This window comes from Anolis carolinensis, chromosome 3 (assembly GCF_035594765.1).
Source record: "Anolis carolinensis isolate JA03-04 chromosome 3, rAnoCar3.1.pri, whole genome shotgun sequence".
Classification (NCBI taxonomy): domain Eukaryota; kingdom Metazoa; phylum Chordata; class Lepidosauria; order Squamata; family Dactyloidae; genus Anolis; species Anolis carolinensis.
The window spans coordinates 118,831,139-118,853,453 of record NC_085843.1 but is presented as its reverse complement, the minus strand read 5'-3'; the positions used below and the strand labels follow the sequence as shown (position 1 = coordinate 118,853,453).

Genomic DNA, 22,315 nt, shown 5'->3' with positions numbered 1-22,315 from the left:
TGAAATGCTAATCTCATCAGAATAAAGACAGTGAGTTAATACAGCCCACTTGAACAAATAGGACGTGTGAAATTATCACCTGTGTAAGTCTTTCTGCCCTAGCGGCTCTTATTGTTAGAACTAGTAATTGGATTTAGTTGTGTCTTCAGGTATTCTTATTATTGCAAAAATATGAGGAGCTAGATTAATGTGTCTTTACCTTTCTCAGTCCTTCCTAAATAATTCAGATAATGTCTTTTAGTTGTGTTTAAAACCTGCTTTTTCTAATTGTGCAGATGTGTAAATGAGCAAGTTAGTGTGAATAAGTACTAATATCTAACACTTATTTTCCATAAACCATCAAAAGAAACTTTATCAAAAGAAAAACTTTCTAAGCAGTAACAGTGAAATTAGGTGACAAATTGTATAGTAATGTACCATAGTATTAATGACCTTTCTACATTCAGATTACCTGCAAAGGAATCCCAATGGAGCATTGCAGTACACCAAAATACCTGGGAGTCACTCTGGACTGTGCTCTGACTTACAAGAAGCATTTCTTGACTATCAACCAAAAAGTGGCTGCTAGAAATAATATATGAAAGCTGACTGGCACAACCTGGGGATCACAACCACATATAGTGAAGACATCTGCCCTTGTGCTTGCTATTCTGCTGGGTATGCATGCCCAGTATGGAATACATCTCAACACATTAAAACAGTGGATGTGGCTCTTAAGGAGACATGCCGCATTATCAAAGGATGTCTATGCCCAACACCGCTGGAGAAATTATACTGTTTAGCCAGTATTGCACCACCCGATATCCACGAGAAAGTAGCAACCAGCAATGAAAGGACCAAGGCATTGACATCTCTGGCCCATTCTCCGTTCAGATATCAGCCAGCAGGCCAATAACTTTACTCAAGAAACAGCTTCCTAAGATCTACAGAGATACTTGCAGGAACACCTCAGCAAGCGAGAGTCAAAAAGTGGCAGGTAAAAAACTGGAACCTCAATCAGTGGCTGATACTGCATGAGAATCTCCCTCCACATGCACAATTGAGGACCTTCTTACAGTGACACCAGAGGCACTTGAAGTGGCCAGCTTCTAGTCTAAGGAAATGTAGTATAATGCCAGGTTTTTAACTTTGTTTGTGGTTTTTGTTATACATTATAATCGTATTCTTAATTCGCCTCTGACACAATAAAATAAATATACATTCAAATCTCTGGTATAGGAGTGTACTTTGTATATAAATAAATCCACATTGATTTTATAAAAAAATTTCTTTCTCATAGGCTGGCCTAATTGAAGCTAATGGAGAGTTAAAAGTTTTTATAGACCAAAACCTTAGCCCAGGAAAAGGTAAGACCATATTTTGACTGTTTTGTCTGCTATAAAAAGGTAGAATTATGTAACTACTCGAACTGTTTTTGTTTGGAAGAAAGGTTAGGTAAAGTGATCAATGGCTTTTTTGTCAGTGGGCCCTGGTGTGGTGGCAACACCTCTTAATTTCCAACAATGTGGAAACTATACATTGTTGCTGAATACAGCTTAGGGTTTTGTACCTGAAACAAAGTACAATTGAAGGGCCAGAACTGTTAACTTCTGGCTCCTTTGATAGGTCGACACGATGTGGAAATTGTGTCCCACAGTGCACATGTGGCCCCACAAGGTTTTTATGGCAAAGCAATGAGCATTTTTTTAAATGGAATGGGATTGTTTCTGTCCTCAAATGTCATGAAAACAGGAAGCTGACAGTCCTAGTGTATTGGTATATTCTTACTCTCACACACAACACCTAACACAGAAAATCAGTGTTATGACAAACCAGAAATTGTATACACCAACAACAATAAATAATTAGATTTTGAACCTAATTATAAGCATAAATACAAGTCACCTATTTCAGACTTCTCCATAACCTGAAACAATCTAGAGGAGAAACATATGGCAGAATGTTTTACCATGTCCTCTAGAGAAGAGCTTTCCAAACACTTTGTGTTGGTGGGCACACTTTTTAGACCTGCATCATTTTCTGACACAGTAATTCAGCTTTAGTAAAAAAAAACTGGAGGTTAATCCAACCCCTTATTAGAAATATGGATGTATACATAACTTGTAATAACAAAATGTATAGGGACACAATATCTCATGAAAATCTTTCATTTATATTTTTACATTTCCAAGGTTGTAATTTCTCGTTACATTCATGCTACACACCACAGCTGGCACACTAATGCACTTGTTCTCAACCTGGGGGTCCCCAGATGTTTTTGGCCTACAACTTTCAGAAATCCCAGACAGTTTACCAACTGTTAGGATTTCTGGGAGTTGAAGGCCAAAAACATCTGGGGACCCCAGGTTGAGAACCACTGCACTAATGTGTTATGACAATCAGTTTAGAAAACCCTACTCTAGACGGTACAAGGTACCATTAGGAATGAAAGCAACCTTTTTTTTATTATTATCCCAATCATATTATGAGAAAACAGTAGTCTTTGTATTGATTATGGGCACTGGAGTGATGGAAATTGTGGAGTAAACAGAAGCATGTATATATGTCCCAAATATATTCTTACCTGTATTTACATGCAAGACAATATATATAAAATAAAGTTCTTTTTATTAAATAACACACTTTGTGGATGAACTGAAAGTGTAACAATTTGTACCATGCTTTTTATGTGATAAATGTCAAACTCATTATGTGGAGGATATTGTATTATTTGACTCATTTTTTGTATAGCTGCTGCAGTCCTACTTGTATGTTTGTCCCAGTATCAAGTCAGCTTAACATAGCTGTGTAAACATATATTTAAGTAGTTGGACCTGGTAAACTGCCTTCTATCACATCTTAAAATATTTCTTTTTCTTGACAAGTGATTCACCTCATATCACCGAGCTCACATTTTATGTGATGGTTTGTACCACATGGTGGCAGTGTTCATACATAATGTACCATTCAAAACATCTCTCTACTTCATAATTTGGTGGGTAAAACTGAAACTCTTAAGAAACATTAAATGTGTCACAGTAAATATCAATAGAATTTGAAAACAGGCATCTTATAGCTGAACCAAAACAGAAAACTAGCTAAATGATGGGTGTGGACATTCTCAAAGTGACACATAAAAAAAAAAATCAACAATACAGTAGAGTCTCACTTATCCAACATAAACGGGCCAGCAGAACGTTGGATAAACAAATATGTTGGATAATAAGGAGGGATTAAGGAAAAGCCTATTAAACATCAAATTAGATTATGATTTTACAAATTAAGCACCAAAACATGTTATACAACAAATTTGGCAGAAAAAGTAGTTAAATACGAAATAATGCTATGTAGTAATTACTGTATTTACAAATTTAGCACCAAAATATCACCATTTATTGAAAACATTGACTACAAAAATGCATTGGATAATCCAGAACGTTTGATAAGCGAGTGTTGGATAAGTGAGACTCTACTGTATGTCTTTCAGCAAAGGCAGGTTTTTGTATTGGTATTTTAAAATCATTACATCAGAGATGTACTGTGTAAAACCCCTAATTAATGAATTATTCCTGGCTATGGTTCTTCCTCTCCTTATGTGTGTATGTGCAGTCATGTATATAATATTAGGAAGTGAAATAAATTTCAGATCCTGTACCCTGTTTTTAGTCAATAAATTACCTGCTGACCTGATAAAGGCAGCATTTTCACCCCTCTTCCCCCCCCTCTCTCTATGTGTGTGTGTGTGTGTGTGTGTATATATATATATATACACACACACACACACACACACACACATTATATATATATATATACACATACATACATTCATGTTATAATTTGGAGAGGGGACTATGCACTGGTTTTTTTAAAAATATATATATATATACATCATTAACAGGGTTCAATATTACACTAATGGAGAGGTGTTGTGAAATGACAACTCTGCATTAAGAGTGCGACCAGTGCATTGCTATGCAATGACGACAATTTGAACACTATACATGAAATTATAATTGAAGGTTGAATTTGTAACTGATTAAATCATTGTTATAACTGCGGAACCCATATTTGCAATTTCACTTCCCTGTGCCCAGGTAATATGGTCTGTCTTAGAATTTGTTATGACCTCTGGGCCATTTTTATGTTATGCTTCTCCTAGAAGTTACCAGTATTACAGAGTCTTGCTAGAAAGTTCCTCTCTAGGAATCACTTGAACAATCCAGTCTACCTTTGGTATGCTGGGACCCAAAGTCAAATAATTGAATGGCATTAAGTTGGATCTGTGATTTCAGGTACATATGGTATGGTCAGAAACACATCCCCCATGAATATGATGGAATGTTTGCTTTCAAATAATCACTAATATTAACTGTTGAAATCTGTATATGTTTTCTGAGATATCCTGTGTATCCAGTTGTTTTAAATTTAAACGTGAATGCTGTGATGAAACTAAAAAACTTTAAAAGCTAATATCTTCAATATGTCCCATGATTTAACTTTTGATTGTTTAAATATTCCAGGTGTAGTTTCATTAGTAGCTGTTCACCCTTCCACAGTAAATACTCTTGGAAAACAGCTCCTACCGAAAACATTTGGACAGTCTAATGTCAACATAGCACAACAAGTGGTAAGAAGCTTGTTAGAAAACTTAATGGTGCAAATTGTTCTATCTAATAATGTTTTTGACTCACAAATTATCTGTATAGAATAAAAAAATGTATAAGCAGGTTGGGAAGGCACAAATAATTGTTTTCATAAGATAATTAAGAGATCTAGCCCATGTTGTTATGGAAGAAAAAATAAAAGTAGATCCCTGACTCTTTTAAGATTACTTGTTTATTTCTTATTTCATCTATATATATAAAAGGATAAAGTTGCGGGCGCAGTGACTATAACAACAAAACTAAACATCCCAGAAATACAAAACTTGGCAACACAATGCAAAATCCTTGCCTCCCGGTTACAACAACACAACCACACCACAAAACCATAATCCGGACCCACAAAACTCACAACAACACTTCATGACTTTAACAACACAACTAAACGCCCCAGAAATACAAAACTTGGCAACACAATGCAAAAGCCTTGCCTCCCAGTTGTAACAACACAACCACACCACAAAACCACACAGGACCCACAAAACTCACAACAACGCATCGTGTCTATAACAACACAACTAAACGCCCCAGAAATACGAAACTTGGCAACACAACGCAAAAGCCTTCCCTCCAGGTTGTAACAACACAACCACACCACAAAACCACAATCCGGAGCCATAAAACTCACAACAACGCATCGTGACTATAACAACACAACTAAACGCCTGTCACGACCCAGGCTACAGAGCACCAATAACCATACGCAGAGGCCAGATTCTATCTAATATCTTTATTAAGGAAATATATAAAGTTAGTAAAAGCAAATGTAAAAGTTAGTCCAGAAGTAGACCTTTCAGGGAAGGTCAAAATTAGTCCAAAGAAACAATGTCCAATATGAAATATTAAGGTCCAAAGTTGTAATCCAATAACCGAAACACTCACTTTGCCAGGCAAAGTGAGGGGAGATGACAAGGTCCTTTAGTCCATGAACTTGAGCAAGGCTAGGAAATAACTTGATACTTGAAACAAGGCTTGAAACGTGGAACAAGGTAACGAGGAACAAGAACAAGGTCCGTGGAATAACTTGGTAAAATCCGTGAAACAAGGCAAGGTTTAGTCCTGGGAAACAAGGCAAGGTCCGTAGGTAAACAAAGGCTGGAAAGCAGGAGCGAAGGCAGGAAACAAGGACAAGGCTTGAGCAGGAACGAGGCTTGAACGGAGCGCGCTGTCCAGACACAACTCGCTCCGGAGGCTGACGAATTGACTCCGCAAAGTTACTCCGCGGGTAAAACACCTATATAGAGTCTAACTTTCCCGCCGAGAGCAGTTCTCTGGGAACCAGAAACGAAAGCTAATCTCTGAGACCAGATGTTTGCCTCCTTAAAGGTTCTCATGGAAAGCAGGCTTAATTGGCAAATTCTTAGCAATTATTCTCGCACTCCTGCGCGAGGCTGCTTCCAAACCTCTCTGTTGTTTACAAAACTCATGGCGAGAAAACACTGGAGATGTAGCCTCAGTATTTGTTTGACATACTTCTGGAACATAATCCTCTTGCAGGTGCAAGGTTCCCAGATCTGGCTGGGAAGAATCTGTCTGGGAAGAATCCAGTTCTGACTGGGAAGGTAAAAAACCCAAGTTTTCTTCTTCATCAGGCATCACAATGTCATGAGCAGGACTACAAGGCCCATGGGTCATCACAACGCCCCAGAAATACGAAACTTGGCACACAACTAAACGCCCCAGAAATATAAAACTTAACAACACAACGCAAAAGCCTTGCCTCCCGGTTGTAACAACACAACCACACCACAAAACTACAATCCGAACCCACAAAACTCACAACAATGCATCGTGACTATAACAACACAACTAAACGTCCCAGAAATAAGAAACTTGGCACACAACTAAACGCCCCAGAAATATAAAACTTGACAACACAACGCAAAAACCTTGCCTCCCGGTTGTAACAACACAACCACACCACAAAACCACAATCCGGACCCACAAAACTCACAACAATGCATCGTGACTATAACACAACTAAACGCCCCAGAAATACAAAATTTGACAACACAACGCAAAAGCCTTGCCTCCCGGTTGTAACAACACAACCACACCACAAAACCATAATCCGGACCCACAAAACTCACAACAACGCATCATGACTATAACAACACAACTAAACGCCCCAGAAATACGAAACTTGGCCACACAACACAAAAGCATTCCCTCCCGATTGTAACAACACAACCACACCACAAAACCACAATCCGGACCCACAAAACTCACAACAATGCATCGTGACTATAACAACACAACTAGACGCCCCAGAAATACAAAACTTGGCACACAACTAAACGACCCAGAAATACAAAACTTCGCAACACAACACAAAAGCCTTGCCTCTCAGTTGTAACAACACAACCACACCACAAAACCACAATCCAGACACACAAAACTCACAACAACGCATTGTGATTATAACAAATACAACATTTGACAACACAACTCATCCACCTCCCCAATCCCTACATTCACACTTGGCCTCCAAAAAAACAATTACAATAATAACAATGACAACAACAACAATAAGAATCTACACCATCACAGGCAAGAACCAGCCAGGCACTGAGGCTGAGAGGCCAGTCAGTGCTACACTGGGCCTCCAAAAAACAATACAGTAGCATCTAACTTATCCAGCCTTCATGACCACAACAACAACAACAATAATAAACACCTACACAGGCAAAAAAAAAAAAAAGACTATTGTACCACAATAAGATGTAAACCGCACTCAGCAAAATCAAACATCACGATTAACAACAAACCAAAGACAACAGGGATCTCAAGCAATTATCAATCAACACAAAAATTGAAGAAGGTAACAGACTTCAAATACTACTACTAATGTGAGTATAAAGAAGGGTGGAGGTCACAGCATAAATACAACCTAATGTAGACTGACCAACACTACCAGACTAAGCCACAGCAACGCGTGGCCGGGCACAGCTAGTATCATATAAGTCTGTATGTCTTGAAACAAACTGAATCTGTGTGTTGTGCTCAGCATGGTATAGAAAGACTTAAAGTTGTCATTAAAAATACACTCCAGAAGATTACAAAAAAAAATTAAACGTAATTTTTTTGCTATAAACTGAGTTACAAGGTTCCGAACTGTAAGGAATACCTGAACTATAGGGAACCTCCATAGATATATACAAAGCAAATTATTTTGTCTCTGTGAGTTCTCTCTAGTGTCAAGCAGGTATAAGGTACTAATTCCATAAAAAGAACTGAGAAAAGGAAACAAAGACCAGGAATTTCAGGCATGCAATTACTGTATTTTAACATGAAAGTGTTCCTCTTCTTTCCTATAAATTATCTAGGGACAGTAAATATGCAAACACTTTGACTTTAACATTTTATTCATCACAAAATATTCCTTAATCCACTTTTCAGTTGGTATGAGAATTTTATTTTAGCCAAAAGGAGAGACGGGTAATACATCTACATCATCATCATCATTGGAACTGGAGAAAATATCCCCCCTGGATCCAATTTTTCTGGCTATCCTATGGAAACTCACATTTCTAGTATTGTGTCTATACTACTGCTAGAGTTCAGGTTGAATTCAGAAAATCCTAATATGGACAGTGTGTGACTATAGTTTCATGGAAATGTAGACAGTATATGAATTGGCACTTGCAAATATTTTAGTTTTAAATAATGTAGTCAGAGTTAATTAAACGTTGTAGTCTTCTGCATTCTTCACTGGGCAAACCCCTTTTTATTACAGTGGGGCTTACTTTTGAGTAAGCATATTTAAGCTTATGCTACTTAGTTTTTGAGTTTCAATTGATGGGGATGCACTTAAAATGGCATCTTGCAATTCAAATTGGAGACTGTACATGCAGTTGATTTTGAAGGTGAAAGCAAGTATCCAGAACAACTGAAATCCCTATACATTTTCCAAAAGACATATTTGAAGAGAATTTATTACCTACTTGCCTGAAGAATTCTTAGGAGAAAATCCGAGAGGATCACTGCTTTGTGAAATTTCTTGGGCTTGTATCTACCCTATATATTCAAAAATAAGCTGAGTTTTTCAGCCCTTTTTATGAGCTGAAAAAGCCTCCACCGGCTTATAGTCGGCTCAAGGTCAAGCCGGCAGCGGAGCCCGGAGGCCTTTGCTTGCAATATATGATATATTGATCTCTCATCTTACCCTCCCTTATCAGTGTTTATTTTTCCAAAGCCTCCCTCGCTCTTAACCAAGGGAATGTTTTGAAAAGGGAAAGAAGCCCTTGCAGTCAGCAAGAAGAATATATATATACCCATTAATCTTATAAAAGCATTTTCCCATGAAATATTTGTTAATCTTTGCTACAGATATATATATAGGCATTTCCCCCTGCAAGCCTTTGCAATCCCTATGTACCTTTATATTTCTATCTATATACATTAATTTTATATATGAATTTCCCCCTCATATGTTTGCAAGTCTTTGCAAATCCTATATACATATAGATATATAGAGATTTCAGTGTACCTGTATATCTGTATCTATGTGTATACATTATTTTATATATGAATTTTCACCTCACATATTTGCAAGTCTTTGCAAATCCTATACAGATATAATTATCTATATAGAGAGAGATGTCTAGATAAATATATATGAATATGGATATATAGGTCTTGCAAATATTTCAAGGGAAACACACACACACATAGATTTCTAGATAGATATAAACAAATATATAGGGTTTGCAAATATTGCTGGAGGGAAATGCACATATATAGATGCACATATATAAAGAGAGGATTTGCAAATGTTTCAGGGGGAAATGCATATGTAAAATTAGTATACAGTATATAATTATAGATCTGTATCTAGATCTGCATTGTTTATGTAGGCATTGAATGTTTGTTATTATGTTGGAAGCTGGCTTGAGTCCCCATGAAGAGAGAGGGCAGGTACAAATGAGTTTTATTATTATTATTATTATTATTATTATTATTATTATTATTAAGTTATTTTTAATACCATATTATTTGGTTGACCCTACTTTTCCACTTGCAGAACTAGTTTACTGTTTTTCTTTGAAATACGGTAAATATTCAAAAACCTTTAATTTACTGATGCCTCATTATAATTTCATTGGGATCTCTTTTCATTTTGAAATTTACCAGAAGCTTCTGCATTTTCCACCCTCAGCTTATACTCGAGTCAATAAGTTTCCCCAGGTTTTTTTGTGGTAAAATTAAGTGCCTCGGCTTATATTAGGGTCGGTTTATACTCGAGTATATACGGTAATTATTTATTTACCCTGAACACTGCTATTTTCACAAGAATTGGAAAAATCAGCTTATTCTTACAGACTGATGCATCCTAATGCTCAGATCTGGGAAACTTTCAAAGGTAGTCTTTTTGGTTCTACAGAGGCCTGCAGTAGACGTGATGGGGGGGAAAGTTCTTGTGATCTTGGCTTTAAGATGTTTGAGGGAAGAAAGTAAAAGTATTTTCAGTTATGGCTGTGGGATATGAATTTTGCAGTATACCATATTAAGAAAGTGTACGGGGTTAACCAGAACTTGAGAATCATTATTATGTATTTTAATTGTAGGTTATCGGAACGCCTCAGAGACCTTCAGCCCCCAATGCTATTTTGGTAGGAAGTCCACACACACCCAACACACACTTTGTATCACAGAACCAGACTGCAGATTCTTCACCTTGGTCTTTGGGGTGAGTAAAATTCACTGTTTTAATGTTTATATGTTGTCGGTTTTAAATTGTAATTTGAACTATTTTTAGTGTTGTGAGTCGCTTTGAGTCTAAGAGAGGAAAGTGTGATATAAATTCTCATCAGATAGACAGAATGGTTTGGGAATATCTCAAAGTCTTGACCTTCTAATAATTGACATTTAATTTTTGTGTGAAATCTCTGCTTTAGTCACCACTGAAACATATTATATGGACTCTTAAGTTAGAGTTAATTTTCTCAAGTGAATATCTACTTCAAAAGGTAGATAAGGATGTATTTAAATATATTGCAAAGTACAAAGATTACCTGTACATATAATTGTTATATACAAGTAAGACATGTTTACTATTTGAAAGTATATGTATTTAATTTTGTGGATTTTCTAAGTTTATCATTCAGTATGTTGGGGCAAGATTTAAATATGCTAATCATTTTATCATATTCACCTAAAAAAGTGTAAAATTCTTACATTACAGATTTTTAACAAACAAAAACTAAATTTGATGTGTTGTTCTATGCTGAACCTTTCTAAATGTATTCGCTAAGTTCTCTATGGTTAGAGCAGGTTTCATTTATTATTACCTATTTTTAATATCCAGTTAACCCATACGATTCCAATGTATGTCCAAAATAGAATAAAATTATTTGTATGAAATGGCAACCATAACTGAATGCACCTTTTCCACATTAAGAAAAATCATAGATTATTTTATTTTAATCCAATGTTTCCTGCAAATGATTCAATGCGACAAGTGAATCACATTTTAACATACATTAGTTCCACAAATCATTTGACTCTTTTTACTGTCTACATATAGCTCATTGGGTTTGTTTTTATAGGAAGCGAAATAAAAAGGGAGAGAAGAATGGCAAGGGCTTGAGACACTTCTCCATGAAGGTTTGTGAGAAGGTTCAGAGAAAAGGAACTACCTCATATAATGAGGTAGCAGACGAATTAGTTGCAGAATTCAGTACTGCAGATGCTCACATCTCACCAAATGAATCGGTAAATATATTTATGTTTTGAATCTTTTCAATTTTCATAGTGCATGCACCATGAAAATTGTTTTTTCTAATTTTTGAAGTGCCCTAGTTTGCACCCAATATGCTTCCTATCTTTTAATACCCATTCTGTTCTGAATTTTGCAAGTTTTGGGATAGTCTGCTTACATGTATCCACATTGTCCAAATAAAGCATAATGTCCTATACTGTTAGCTTTTCTCCATTTCACTGTATTTTTTCAAAGAGAAATAATCCCAAACATTGGTACCTTTCTTCATGTGGGATTGGCCACATGCCTTTGGCCTTTCCACACCTTTTCAAGTTCAGTAATATCCTGTCTGAGGTACAGTAATCAAACTATACACAGTGTGTGTAACTGCACCAGGGAAAAAAGAGACAAGGTATTTCTAAACATAGCTCACCTTCTGTTTTCTCTCCAAAGACTGGGGTTCAAAGACTGGAGCAGCAGGTATACATATCTAATCGCTGCTAGCTCCATCCCCCATACAAGCCAGTGATTCGGCAGAAGCCAAATACCATAGGACAGAGTCAAAAACAACCACCACCACCCCGCCCTAAAAAACATTTTAAAGAAAAACAATTAATTATTAGTGAATACTGTCTCATATTCATTTTTATTTAAAGTTGTAAGACAATAAACCTTTAATTGTATTTAAATTAATATAATTACTAAGATGTTGAATATGATATTGACTATTCTCTTGATGATAGTCAGTGTCAGGGTTTATGATGTTTCTTTCGATCATTGATTATAATGCATTTACTAATTTGCTACTGAATTTTGAACTTTTTAAAATGTGTGTATTGTGTGATATACAAAAAAGGGTTTGGTGCCACACTAGTCACTTTGTCCACCTCTTTGGTTGTAATGTAGGTAGTATATTGTATGTGCTAAATGTGTTTGTCAAATCAATACAACACTTTGTCCACCTCTACTTTTTTTCCTCCAGCTTACTCATATTTTTCCAAGTAATTTTATTAATATATAAAGGCACAATGGTTTTTTTATCTTGGTTTTCATTATAGCTAGGTTTTTATACTGAAGTTATGTATTTGACTGACCCAAAAATATTCTAGAGTTTTGATCCTGATGATTTTCCTTTTTGAAATTATTTTATCCCTCTTCCATTCATTTTAGAGAAAGCGTTTATTTTGGAGTTGTTCACAGTTTTCCTGTTTGATAATAAAATTGCAGTCACTTTTCCCAGTGTGTTCTTCCACATTCACATTTTGTTTTAGGTTGGGGTGGTCAGTTGATTGAAGTTGAAGACTTTAGCAGGTTAGATCTTTGAAAGTATCTGCATCCTGGGATGTTGTGTGTTTTCCAGGCTGTATGGTCATATTCCAGAAGCATTCTCTCCTGACGTTTTGCCCACATCTGTGGCAGGCATCCTCAGAGGTTGTGAGCTACAGTATATTGAGAAAAAAAAACTAAGCAAGGAAGGTTTGTTTATCTGTGGAAGGTCCAGGGTGGGAGAAAGAACTCTTGTCTGTTGGAGGCCAGTGTGAATGTTGCAATTAATCATCTTGATTAGCATTAATGGCCTTGCCAGATTCATGTCCTAACTTCTTCCTGCCTGGAGGAATCTTTTGTTCAGAGGTGTTAGCTGCCCCTGATTGATTCATGTCTGTTTTCAGAGTGTTGTTCCTTATTTACTGTTTTGATTTTAGAGGTTTTTAATACTGGTAGCAAGATTTTGTTCATTTTCATGGTTTCCTCCTTTCTGTTGAAATTGTCCACATGCTTGTGGATTTCAGTGGCTTCTCTGTGTAGTCTGACATGGTGGTTGTTAGAGTGGTTGAGCATTTCTGTGTTCTCAAATAATATACTGTGTCCTCATTGGTTCATCAAGTGCTCTGCTATGGCTGACTTCTCTGGTTGAGTTAGTCTGCAGTGCCTTTCATGATCCTTGATTTGTGTTTGGGCAATGCTGTTTGGTGGTCCCTATGTAGGCTTGTCCACAACTGCATGGTATATGGTAGAGTCCTGCAGAGGTGAGAGCATCCCTCTTGTCCTTCGTTGAACGTAGCATTTGTTGGATTTTCTTAGTGGATCTGTAGACAGTTTGTAGGTTGTGTTTCTTCATCAGTTTTCCCTTGCGATCAGTGGTTCCCTTGATGTATGGTAAGAACACTTTTCCTCTGGGTGGATCTTTATCTTTACTCTCATGGCTTGTTCTTGGCCTTACAGCTCCTTTGATGTCTGTGTTGGAGTATCCATTGGCCTGTAGAGTCTATGGATACTCCATCCTCTTCTAGGAAAGAAAGAAAATTTCTCGCCAAAAGTAGGATAATTTTGCTGTCCTGCCCTGCACCCCACTGCGCCATTATAGGCCCAGGAAAGGCTATTCCCACCCCGCAAAAGCAAACTATTTACCCTATTGTTAAGCTTTTTGCATTATCTAGCTTCTTATTACCCACATATCTACTTGGTCATCTGCTTTGTAAGAGTAGAGCTTGAGTCCCTCTTGAACCTGTTACTTAATGTTCTCCTTAAATTTTCCAGCTAGCTGCCTGTTAAATTTGGTATTCACCATTCAGTCCTGTTGTATTGATTTACTGTGCATCACAAGCTCTCTGTCTCAATTAATTTGATAACTTTCCTCAAGCAGCAAAAAATACAGCCAATACAAGTAGCAGCTAGGAAAAGGAACGGAAAGAACACATAACTATAATTTCCCAAATATCAACCCCCAAGATATCAAGCTCCCTCCGTTAAAAAGTGAGAAAAGTATTTTGACATATCCTGTGCCATCAATCCTGTGCAACGTTCCCTTTTTCTGATCTGTCAATTTGTTCTAATTTATAAATAATTCTGAGTTAAGTTTGTAAGGGGGGGAAAGCCCTATTATAGTTAACCAGTTATGACATTACGTTGGTTGTATTCCTCCCACCACAGTTGCACTATTATGTTTCCAAATATTGAGTAAAGGGGGATCTAATACTCTTAATTCACTATATCTACAGCAGGCGTATGATCAGAAGAATATTAGACGCCGTGTATATGATGCCTTAAATGTCCTTATGGCCATGAATATTATTTCCAAGGAGAAGAAAGAAATAAAATGGATTGGCCTACCTACTAATTCAGCTCAGGAATGTCAGAATTTAGAGGTAAAATGCTGCACATATTTGTTATTTGAAATACATGTTGCTTAGTATTCTGGTTAGGTATTAGGATTTAGCAGTTTCTATCACTTCCAGGTTCTTCACTTGCCTTTACTTTAGCACTGAATTATTTTCATTTAGAGATCCAAGTTCAGTATGGTAGAGAAATGTCCCGACTTTCAACATTGTAATGTTTTCTAAAATAATTGTGGAATTGTATTGTTTCATAAAGACCCCAAGTAAAAAATGTAGATTTGAAAGAGTCCCGTAATTTTTCCATTTTCCTCAGGCAATATGAAGGCAGCACTGGTTGGAAAGGAGAGCCACTCTTATATAGCAAAAATCATTAGAAAAAATCACAAGTTTATTATAGTATAATGATAATGAATGGTAAAGTTCCATTTCAGTAACTATTGACAGTAAACAGATCCTTGAAATTCAGGGAAACAGGCAAATTCCATAAAGCATCCTTTGTAATATATGGTTTTGATATACGAGGGTTATCCAGAAAGTAGATTACGTTTGGGATTAAAAATGAATAAAGTATAGGAGAAAACATTTGCCATATGCAGTTGAAAGCCACACCCAAATACCACTTCTCAACATAGTCACCATTCAAATCTAGGCACTTATCATAGCGATGAATGAGTTTTGCAACTCCTTCCCCACAAAACTCTGCCGCTTGTGTCCTCAACCAGCCGGTCACCCCTTCCCACAGCTGTGCATCATCGCCAGCCATGCCCCCATTGTTGGAAACAAATAGTTGAGGACGCAAGCTGCTGAATAATTTGTATCTTTATATCTTTTAAATACTGGCCAAATAATAATATATAGCCTTTAATGTTCACATTTTTCAACTTCTGGAAATATTTTCTTTTATTCTGAGATCATTTTTGACAGGCTACCTGAGTGGATAATTTTTCTGTTTTTCTCACACAACAACTACAATAGCAAATAATATCTAGAATCTACTTCAGCATATCTGAAGTATTTAAAAATTATTTTGATATTTTAAAAATCTGAACAACTAGTTCTAATACGTAGTACAAACCACGTTTGAAGTTACCTCTCCATCAGAAATAGATGCTACTTGGCATTGATTTCTGGAACCCTGAGAAAAACCACTTTAGCCTCATAATAATGGTTTTGAAAGTTCTTTAGCTCTGTATAGAGCTTTCAGTTTATACTGTTACAAGTGTATTGTTAAAAGACATCAAATCCTTACAATGGTTCTCAAACTTGTTCTGTTCCTCTTTAATGAGGTTTTATTGTTTGTTAAGGTGGAGAGACAAAGAAGACTTGAAAGAATAAAGCAAAAACAATCACAACTTCAAGAACTAATTCTTCAGGTATTACCAAAGAATACTACCTGCTTTGGCAAATCAGTTTGTATTGTTATATCAGTTTCCGTCAAAGTTCCAATTCTCAGCCAGCAGAGAGGGAGCCATCCATACATTGTTTAACTTCTGTCAACACTAAGGTGAGGCAAGGGATTACGTGTTGTGGGGATGTAATTCATGTTGGGCCCTTGGGTCCTCCTCAGTTCTTTCATCTTATGTATATCATGGATATACATAGGTCATATACTCCACTCCTCCTCCTTTCTTTTGCTAATGTTCTTCCACCCCACCCCCACCCCTTCACCTAAAAAAGAAGCCCTTACTTCATTAGCTCCTTTGGGTAGTAATAGTTTTAGATCTTGCTTCTTTATTCCCCCTACCTTCACATCCCTCCTCCTTTGTGCCACATTCTATTTTGTGATGAATGTGGGCATGGAAAAGCTAAAACCAAATCCAAAGTCATTTGCTCAGCCCCCAAGCATATCCAAATATCAAAATACTGACTTCTCAGTGGAGTTTTGAAAATGCTTACCTCATGGCCAGGCATGTAGCTTGGGGGGGGGGGGCCTTGAGGGGCTTCAGTCCGCCCCCCCCCCCCCAATTCTCAGGGTGGTCCGCGAGAAGGCCTTATATTTATTATTTAAACTGTTATGTTTATTCATATCATGATCTGATCATCATGCTCAATATATCCCATATGTATGGGGGTATTGGGATAATGATACAAAAGGTTTGCTAGGGTAGATCCCCTCTCACTTGGACTCAGCCCCCTCCGAATCAAAATTCTGGCTACGGGCCTGCTCATGGCTATAGCTGCCTCCTCTGGAGTTGCTGCTGTGGTTGGGTGGTTGAGTTAACAGAAGGCTATGTTAGCCTTTAATATACTCATGTTCCTCCTACTTCAAAGAGGTTACCTCAAGATTTTGTTAATTGCTCTAGAATGTACTTCAGCTCCAGCTACTACTGTTGAACAATCAGAATAAAAATAAAAGAAGAGACTGAGATAATTACTTTTCCGAATGGGCTCTAGGTACAGTTACCAATAATTTGTGATACCCAAGACCTATATATAAAGTCCCTATACATGATCTTTCTTAAAATCTCGTTCCCATGCATGGATGGCTCCTCTGCTGACTGAGAATGGCACATTGGAGAATTTACCATGAAGATTCATTTTAGCCACAGAGGAGAAACCATCTGACCCACCCTAGGGTGGCAATACCATTTTTTCCTTTCTCTGCAGATTTTCTTTGCCTCACTTTCCTTTTCTTTTGGCTTTGGAATGAACTGAATAGGAGCCAGAGATCCCACAGGAAGTACTTTTTAAAAAACACATGATCCCTTGCCTTTCTTAGGCGGCGATAGGAATCAACGTGTGGATACCTGGCTCCTCCTTGACCGTAATGGTCCTATACAGTAAGTTCTCCAGTGTTCCAGTTTTAACAGTGAGGCATAGTATGGTTTTAATTATTGGTTAGTTATTGGCATCCAATATTAGTTGTATTATCTGATGCAATTTTTATCATATGTTATTCAACATTCTTATTGTTAACTACCTTTATGAAAGTTTGCCCTAAAATGCTGTGCTAGAAATAATACAGTGATCATCTGTAACAACCTCAAAGACATTTTTGACATTCTTCAAGTCACATTTTGCAAGTGTTTCAGCGATGGTACTTTCAGACTCATTACCTGGATTTTGCAAAAGGCAGGGGAATAGGATGTTGAGACTATATTTGCAATTCTGCACTGGTCCAGGAAGCAAAAGTTTTCTTTTCAGAATTCCCTTGCCTCTGCTATTGTATTGGTGCCATTTTCTTGTCCTTGGAAAGTATCCCACCCTTTCATCATTAAAGAACAGTGTCATCTATGGTTCTTTTCTCCCTTAATCTGCAGACTATAATCCTGAAAGTGGAAAATTGATTTTAGAAAATTCTTTCTCTTTAATTCATTCTAATTGTAAATGCTGTTTTCTAAAAACAGTCTTCAACAATACAGGGTGTGTATAGTTCTGAGAGTACTCAAATGTCCGTGATTTTTTAACACACAAAGGCAATTGTTTCTTTATTCTTAAAAAGATAAATAAAATGGAAACATGTATTTTCATCCCTTGACAGCAAATTGCCTTTAAAAATCTTGTTCAGCGAAATCGTCAAGCAGAACAGCAAGCAAACAGACCACCAGCTTCTAATTCTGTCATTCACTTGCCCTTCATCATTGTGAACACCAGCAAGAAGACTGTGATTGACTGCAGTATTTCTAATGACAAGTAGGTTTTGGTAGGAGAAGTGTATGAAAAAATATAAGTTGTTCACCAGAAAAGAAATTTATATATGATGCACAGTATGGGATCTGTTTGAAAAGAGGGTCTGAAATTCTTAATATTGATCAAGTTTGAAATGTAGGTTTTTACCAAAATTTGATTTATTACCAATGGATTCCTTGATGGTGGATTGTGCAAACAGAAAACAATGGAACAGTGGAAGTATGATATATCACACACTAGATACAGTACTGTGGTATATAAATTTGGCAATTCTGGGTAGTAACAATCCAAGTTAAGACTAGGTGAGAAATACTGTTTGTTACCTTTTGAAAGGTTTGTTCCGGTTGCTTTAGACCCTGAATGTTTGTAGATAAAATACTTGAGTCGCAGGTTTTGTTGCCACATGAGACTTGGTCTCCTTGGAAGTTCTTAATCTTGCCCACTCCCAGTCTCTCACTTGGGGTGCCACTTTCCTCAGATCTAGACTACTACAACTCCTGTAGAATGGATGAAACAATAAATTAGATTTTACCTGGATTTAATGTATTACTTCATAATATTATCTCTTTGTTCCCCACACAATCCAATAATAATAAATAATAAAAGCAAATAACGTTAGTGTGTCACCAATGTTTAGGAGTACTGTAAGGACAAATGTTCACATTCATTCATTTTGTATTGCAGTAAAATTTAGACCCCAGTGCCACTAGTTTAAGTAGCAAATTTTAGACTGCTGTAGAAATGTTTCTCTCACTCCCCATGGCACACACTGTTTTCACAGCATTGAGTCCTGATCCAATGGGCTGTAATTAGAACAGCAGAAGTGGATCTTTCCGTTTGGCAAGTGACAGAGTTACAATATAACATCTTATATAACACCTTATCACAACATAAATGTAGCAGCTAAATGATGACTGGGATTTATGCAATGTTCAATATGTTTTTATGATGTTTACATATATAAAGTTTTAATGGTTTTAATTTGTATTTATATGTTTGCTGATTTTAGTTAATTGTATCATGTATTGATTTTGTATGTATATTGTGGCATTGAATTTTGCCAGTTTGTAAGCTGCTCCGAGTCCCCCTTGGGGTGATAGAGTGTGGGATAGAAGTATAGTAAATAAATAAATACATTCTGCTCCTCAAAACATTATGCAGCCTATCCTTAAAACACTGCAGTGTATAGCAGTACTATATATGCTGAAAGAATTCAGAACTTAGTATTACTTAATCCAGAACACTGGAAGTGTGTGGTTGCTAATAATGTTCATTGCGTTAAAAAAACCCTCTTATTTTAATAGAGGATATGCTGGATGCAAATGTTTGTGAAAAATATGTGCATGGTTTATTGACTGATTTGCATTCACTGTCTGCAGGTTTGAGTATCTGTTTAATTTTGACAATGCATTTGAAATACATGATGATATAGAAGTATTAAAGCGCATGGGAATGGCTTTTGGACTGGAATCTGGCAGTTGCTCAGCAGAGGACCTAAAAAATGCAAGGAGCTTGGTTCCCAAAGCTCTTGAACCGTATGTGACAGGTAGGATTTTGTAAAATATGTATAAGTCTAGAAAGTCAACAAATCTAGACAAAACCCCTGGATCGACTTATCCACGGATCAATGCAGACAGTACACCTTAACTCTTACCCCCCCCCCCCCAAAAAAAGAAGAAAGAACCACTCCCTTCTCTGAGTAGAGTAACAAAAGGCAAAGGCTTAGTCCCAGGAGAAACCAAAAGAAGCATTGACATTCTTCCTCCATTATGGTACAATTTCTACCTTTTTTGAATACTTTCATAATTAGAAGCCTGGGTGGAGGAATGGTGGTGGCAGCGGTTAGAGGTGACTGGCTTATTTTGGCGTGTCCCTTTCTCCATAGAATGACCCTCGACTTACCAAAATCCATAATTTTGACTCCAAGATCTGCCCTTGAATTACACATGAGGTCAACTTATACATGAGTATAAGCAGTTAGAAGATGGATTTGCAAGGCAGCAGATTACAGGAGCTGTCTTCATAGACCTGTCAGCAGCTTATGACACTGTAAACACTGTCAGCAGCTTATGACGCTGCCTTCTCCTGAGAAAAACTTATAATATCACAAAGGACTAGCACCTCACCTGCTTCATAGGAAATCTGCTACAAAACAGGAGCTTTTTTTTGTTGAATTCCAGGGTCAGATAAGCAGATGGCAAAAACAAGAACGGCCTCCCTCAGGGGAGCATGCTTACTCCATCAATGTTTAACATTTACACAAATGACCAGCCACTGCCAGAAGGGACAGAGAGTTTCATCTATGCTGACAATCAGGCCATCACCGCCCAAGCAGGGAGCTTTGAAATGGTTGAACAGAAGCTCTCTGAAGCTTTAGGTGCTCTTACTGCCTATTACAGGGAAACCAGCTGATCCCTAATCCATCTAAAACACAGACTTGTGCTTTCCACCTTAAGAATAGACAAGCATCTCGAGCTTTGAGGATTACCTGGGAAGGAATCCCACTGAAGCATTGCAGCACACCAAAATACTTGGGAGTTACCCTGGACCGTGCTCTGACTTACAAGAAGCACTGCTGTACTATCAAGCAAAAAGTGGGCGTTAGAAATAACATCGTACAAAAGCTGACTGGCACAACCTGGGGATCACAACCTGACACAGCAAAGACATCTGCCCTTGCACTTTGCTACTCTGCTACTGAATACGCATGCCCAGTGTGGAATACATCTCACCACGTTAAAACAGTGGATGTGGCTCTTAATGAGACATGCCGCATTATCACTGGATGTCTATGTCCTACACCACTGGAGAAATTATACTGCTTAGCCAGCATTGCACCACCTGACATCCGCTGGGAAGTAGCAGCCAATAATGAAAGGACCAAGGCATTGACCTCTCCGGCCCATCCCCTGTTTGGATATCAGCCAGCACACCAACACCTTAAATCAAGAAATAGCTTTCTAAGAACTACAGAGATACATGCAGGAACACCTCAGCAAGCGAAAGTCAAAAAGTGGCAGGCTAAAACCCGGAACCTTAATCAGTGGCTGACGCCGGATGAGAGATCCCCTGGGCACACAGAAGATTGGGCAACTTGGAAGATGTTGAACAGACTGCACTCTGGCACCACAAGATGCAGAGCCAACCTTAAGAAATGGGGTTACAAAGTGGAGTCTGCAACATGCAACTGTGGAGAAGAGCAAACTACAGACCACCTACTGCAATGCATTCTGAGCCCTGCTACATGCACAATGGAGGAACTTCTAATAGCAACACCAGAGACACTCCAAGTGGCCAGCTACTGGGCAAAAGACATTTAGTATTAATGGCAAGCTTTTAAAAAATATATATATATTTGCAAATCCATTACAACTTGTACCCTCATTCGCTTCTGACACGAGTAATAAATAAATATGGTACTTTTATATTTTAATGGTGAATTGAGGGACAGGCAAACTGCTGTCAATATAACAGCAGTATATAATTTTATATTTATAACTGGCTTTGCCCGGCCACGCGTTGCTGTGGCTTATGGGAATCATTTGTTGTCCAGGTGGAATAGCAGTGAATAACTTTGCAGCCTCAAAGCCTGGCCGTTTTCTGGAGTAGCTGGAGTAGCACCCTCAATCAAAGAGCCGCTTTGAAGCCTGGCTCCTTCCTTTGTAGGGGAATTCTTATTTGGCCAGATGGAATTGCACTGAATAGTCTTGCAGCTCAAAAGCCTGGCCGCTTTCTACATAGGGCATCCTTTCTAGGCCTGGTTGTATGGGACAGAGTAGCCTCGTGGCTTCAGAGTTTGGGAGTTTAGGGGAAATCTTGGTTGGCCAGGTTGAATAGCAATTAATAGTCTCAGTGTGGCAGATATGAATGCTGCAATTAGCCGCCTTGATTAGCATTTAATGGCCTTGCAGCTTCAAAGCCTGGTTGCTTCCTTCTTGGGAGAATCCTTTGTTGGGAAGTGTTAGCTGGCCCCGATGGTTTCCTTTCTGGAATTCCCAATTTCCCTGCTTTCAGAGTGTTGGTCTTTATTTACTGTCCTGGTTTTAGAGATTATATTGTTCTGTATTATTATACCACAGTAAATATTTCATATTACAGTAGAGTCTCACTTATCCAACATTCACTTATCCAATGTTCTGGATTATCCAAAGCAGTTGGCCTTTTAGTAGTCAGTGTTTTTGTAGTCAATGTTTTAAATACATTGTGATGTTTTTGTGCTAAATTCATAA

The 22,315-nt window shown here is 37.6% G+C and overlaps 1 protein-coding gene across 7 annotated transcripts in view; it reads left to right on the top strand.

Annotated features, from left to right (window-relative positions):
• tfdp1 (transcription factor Dp-1) overlaps nt 1-22,315 on the top strand; it is a 55,794-nt gene that overhangs the window by 28,801 nt on the left and 4,678 nt on the right. For 5 of the 7 annotated variants that reach the window (XM_008107030.3, XM_008107029.3, XM_008107032.3 and 2 more), the window contains exons 3-10: nt 1,280-1,346; nt 4,500-4,606; nt 10,208-10,329; nt 11,189-11,354; nt 14,340-14,486; nt 15,743-15,829; nt 17,938-18,089; nt 19,466-19,632. In XM_008107030.3, the coding sequence (XP_008105237.1) occupies nt 1,280-1,346; nt 4,500-4,606; nt 10,208-10,329; nt 11,189-11,354; nt 14,340-14,486; nt 15,743-15,829; nt 17,938-18,089; nt 19,466-19,632 (1,015 nt within the window). The remainder of the gene's footprint in view (nt 1-1,279; nt 1,347-4,499; nt 4,607-10,207; nt 10,330-11,188; nt 11,355-14,339; nt 14,487-15,742; nt 15,830-17,937; nt 18,090-19,465; nt 19,633-22,315) is intronic. The other 2 variants (XM_003218734.4, XM_008107034.3) reach the window with 1 other exon arrangement.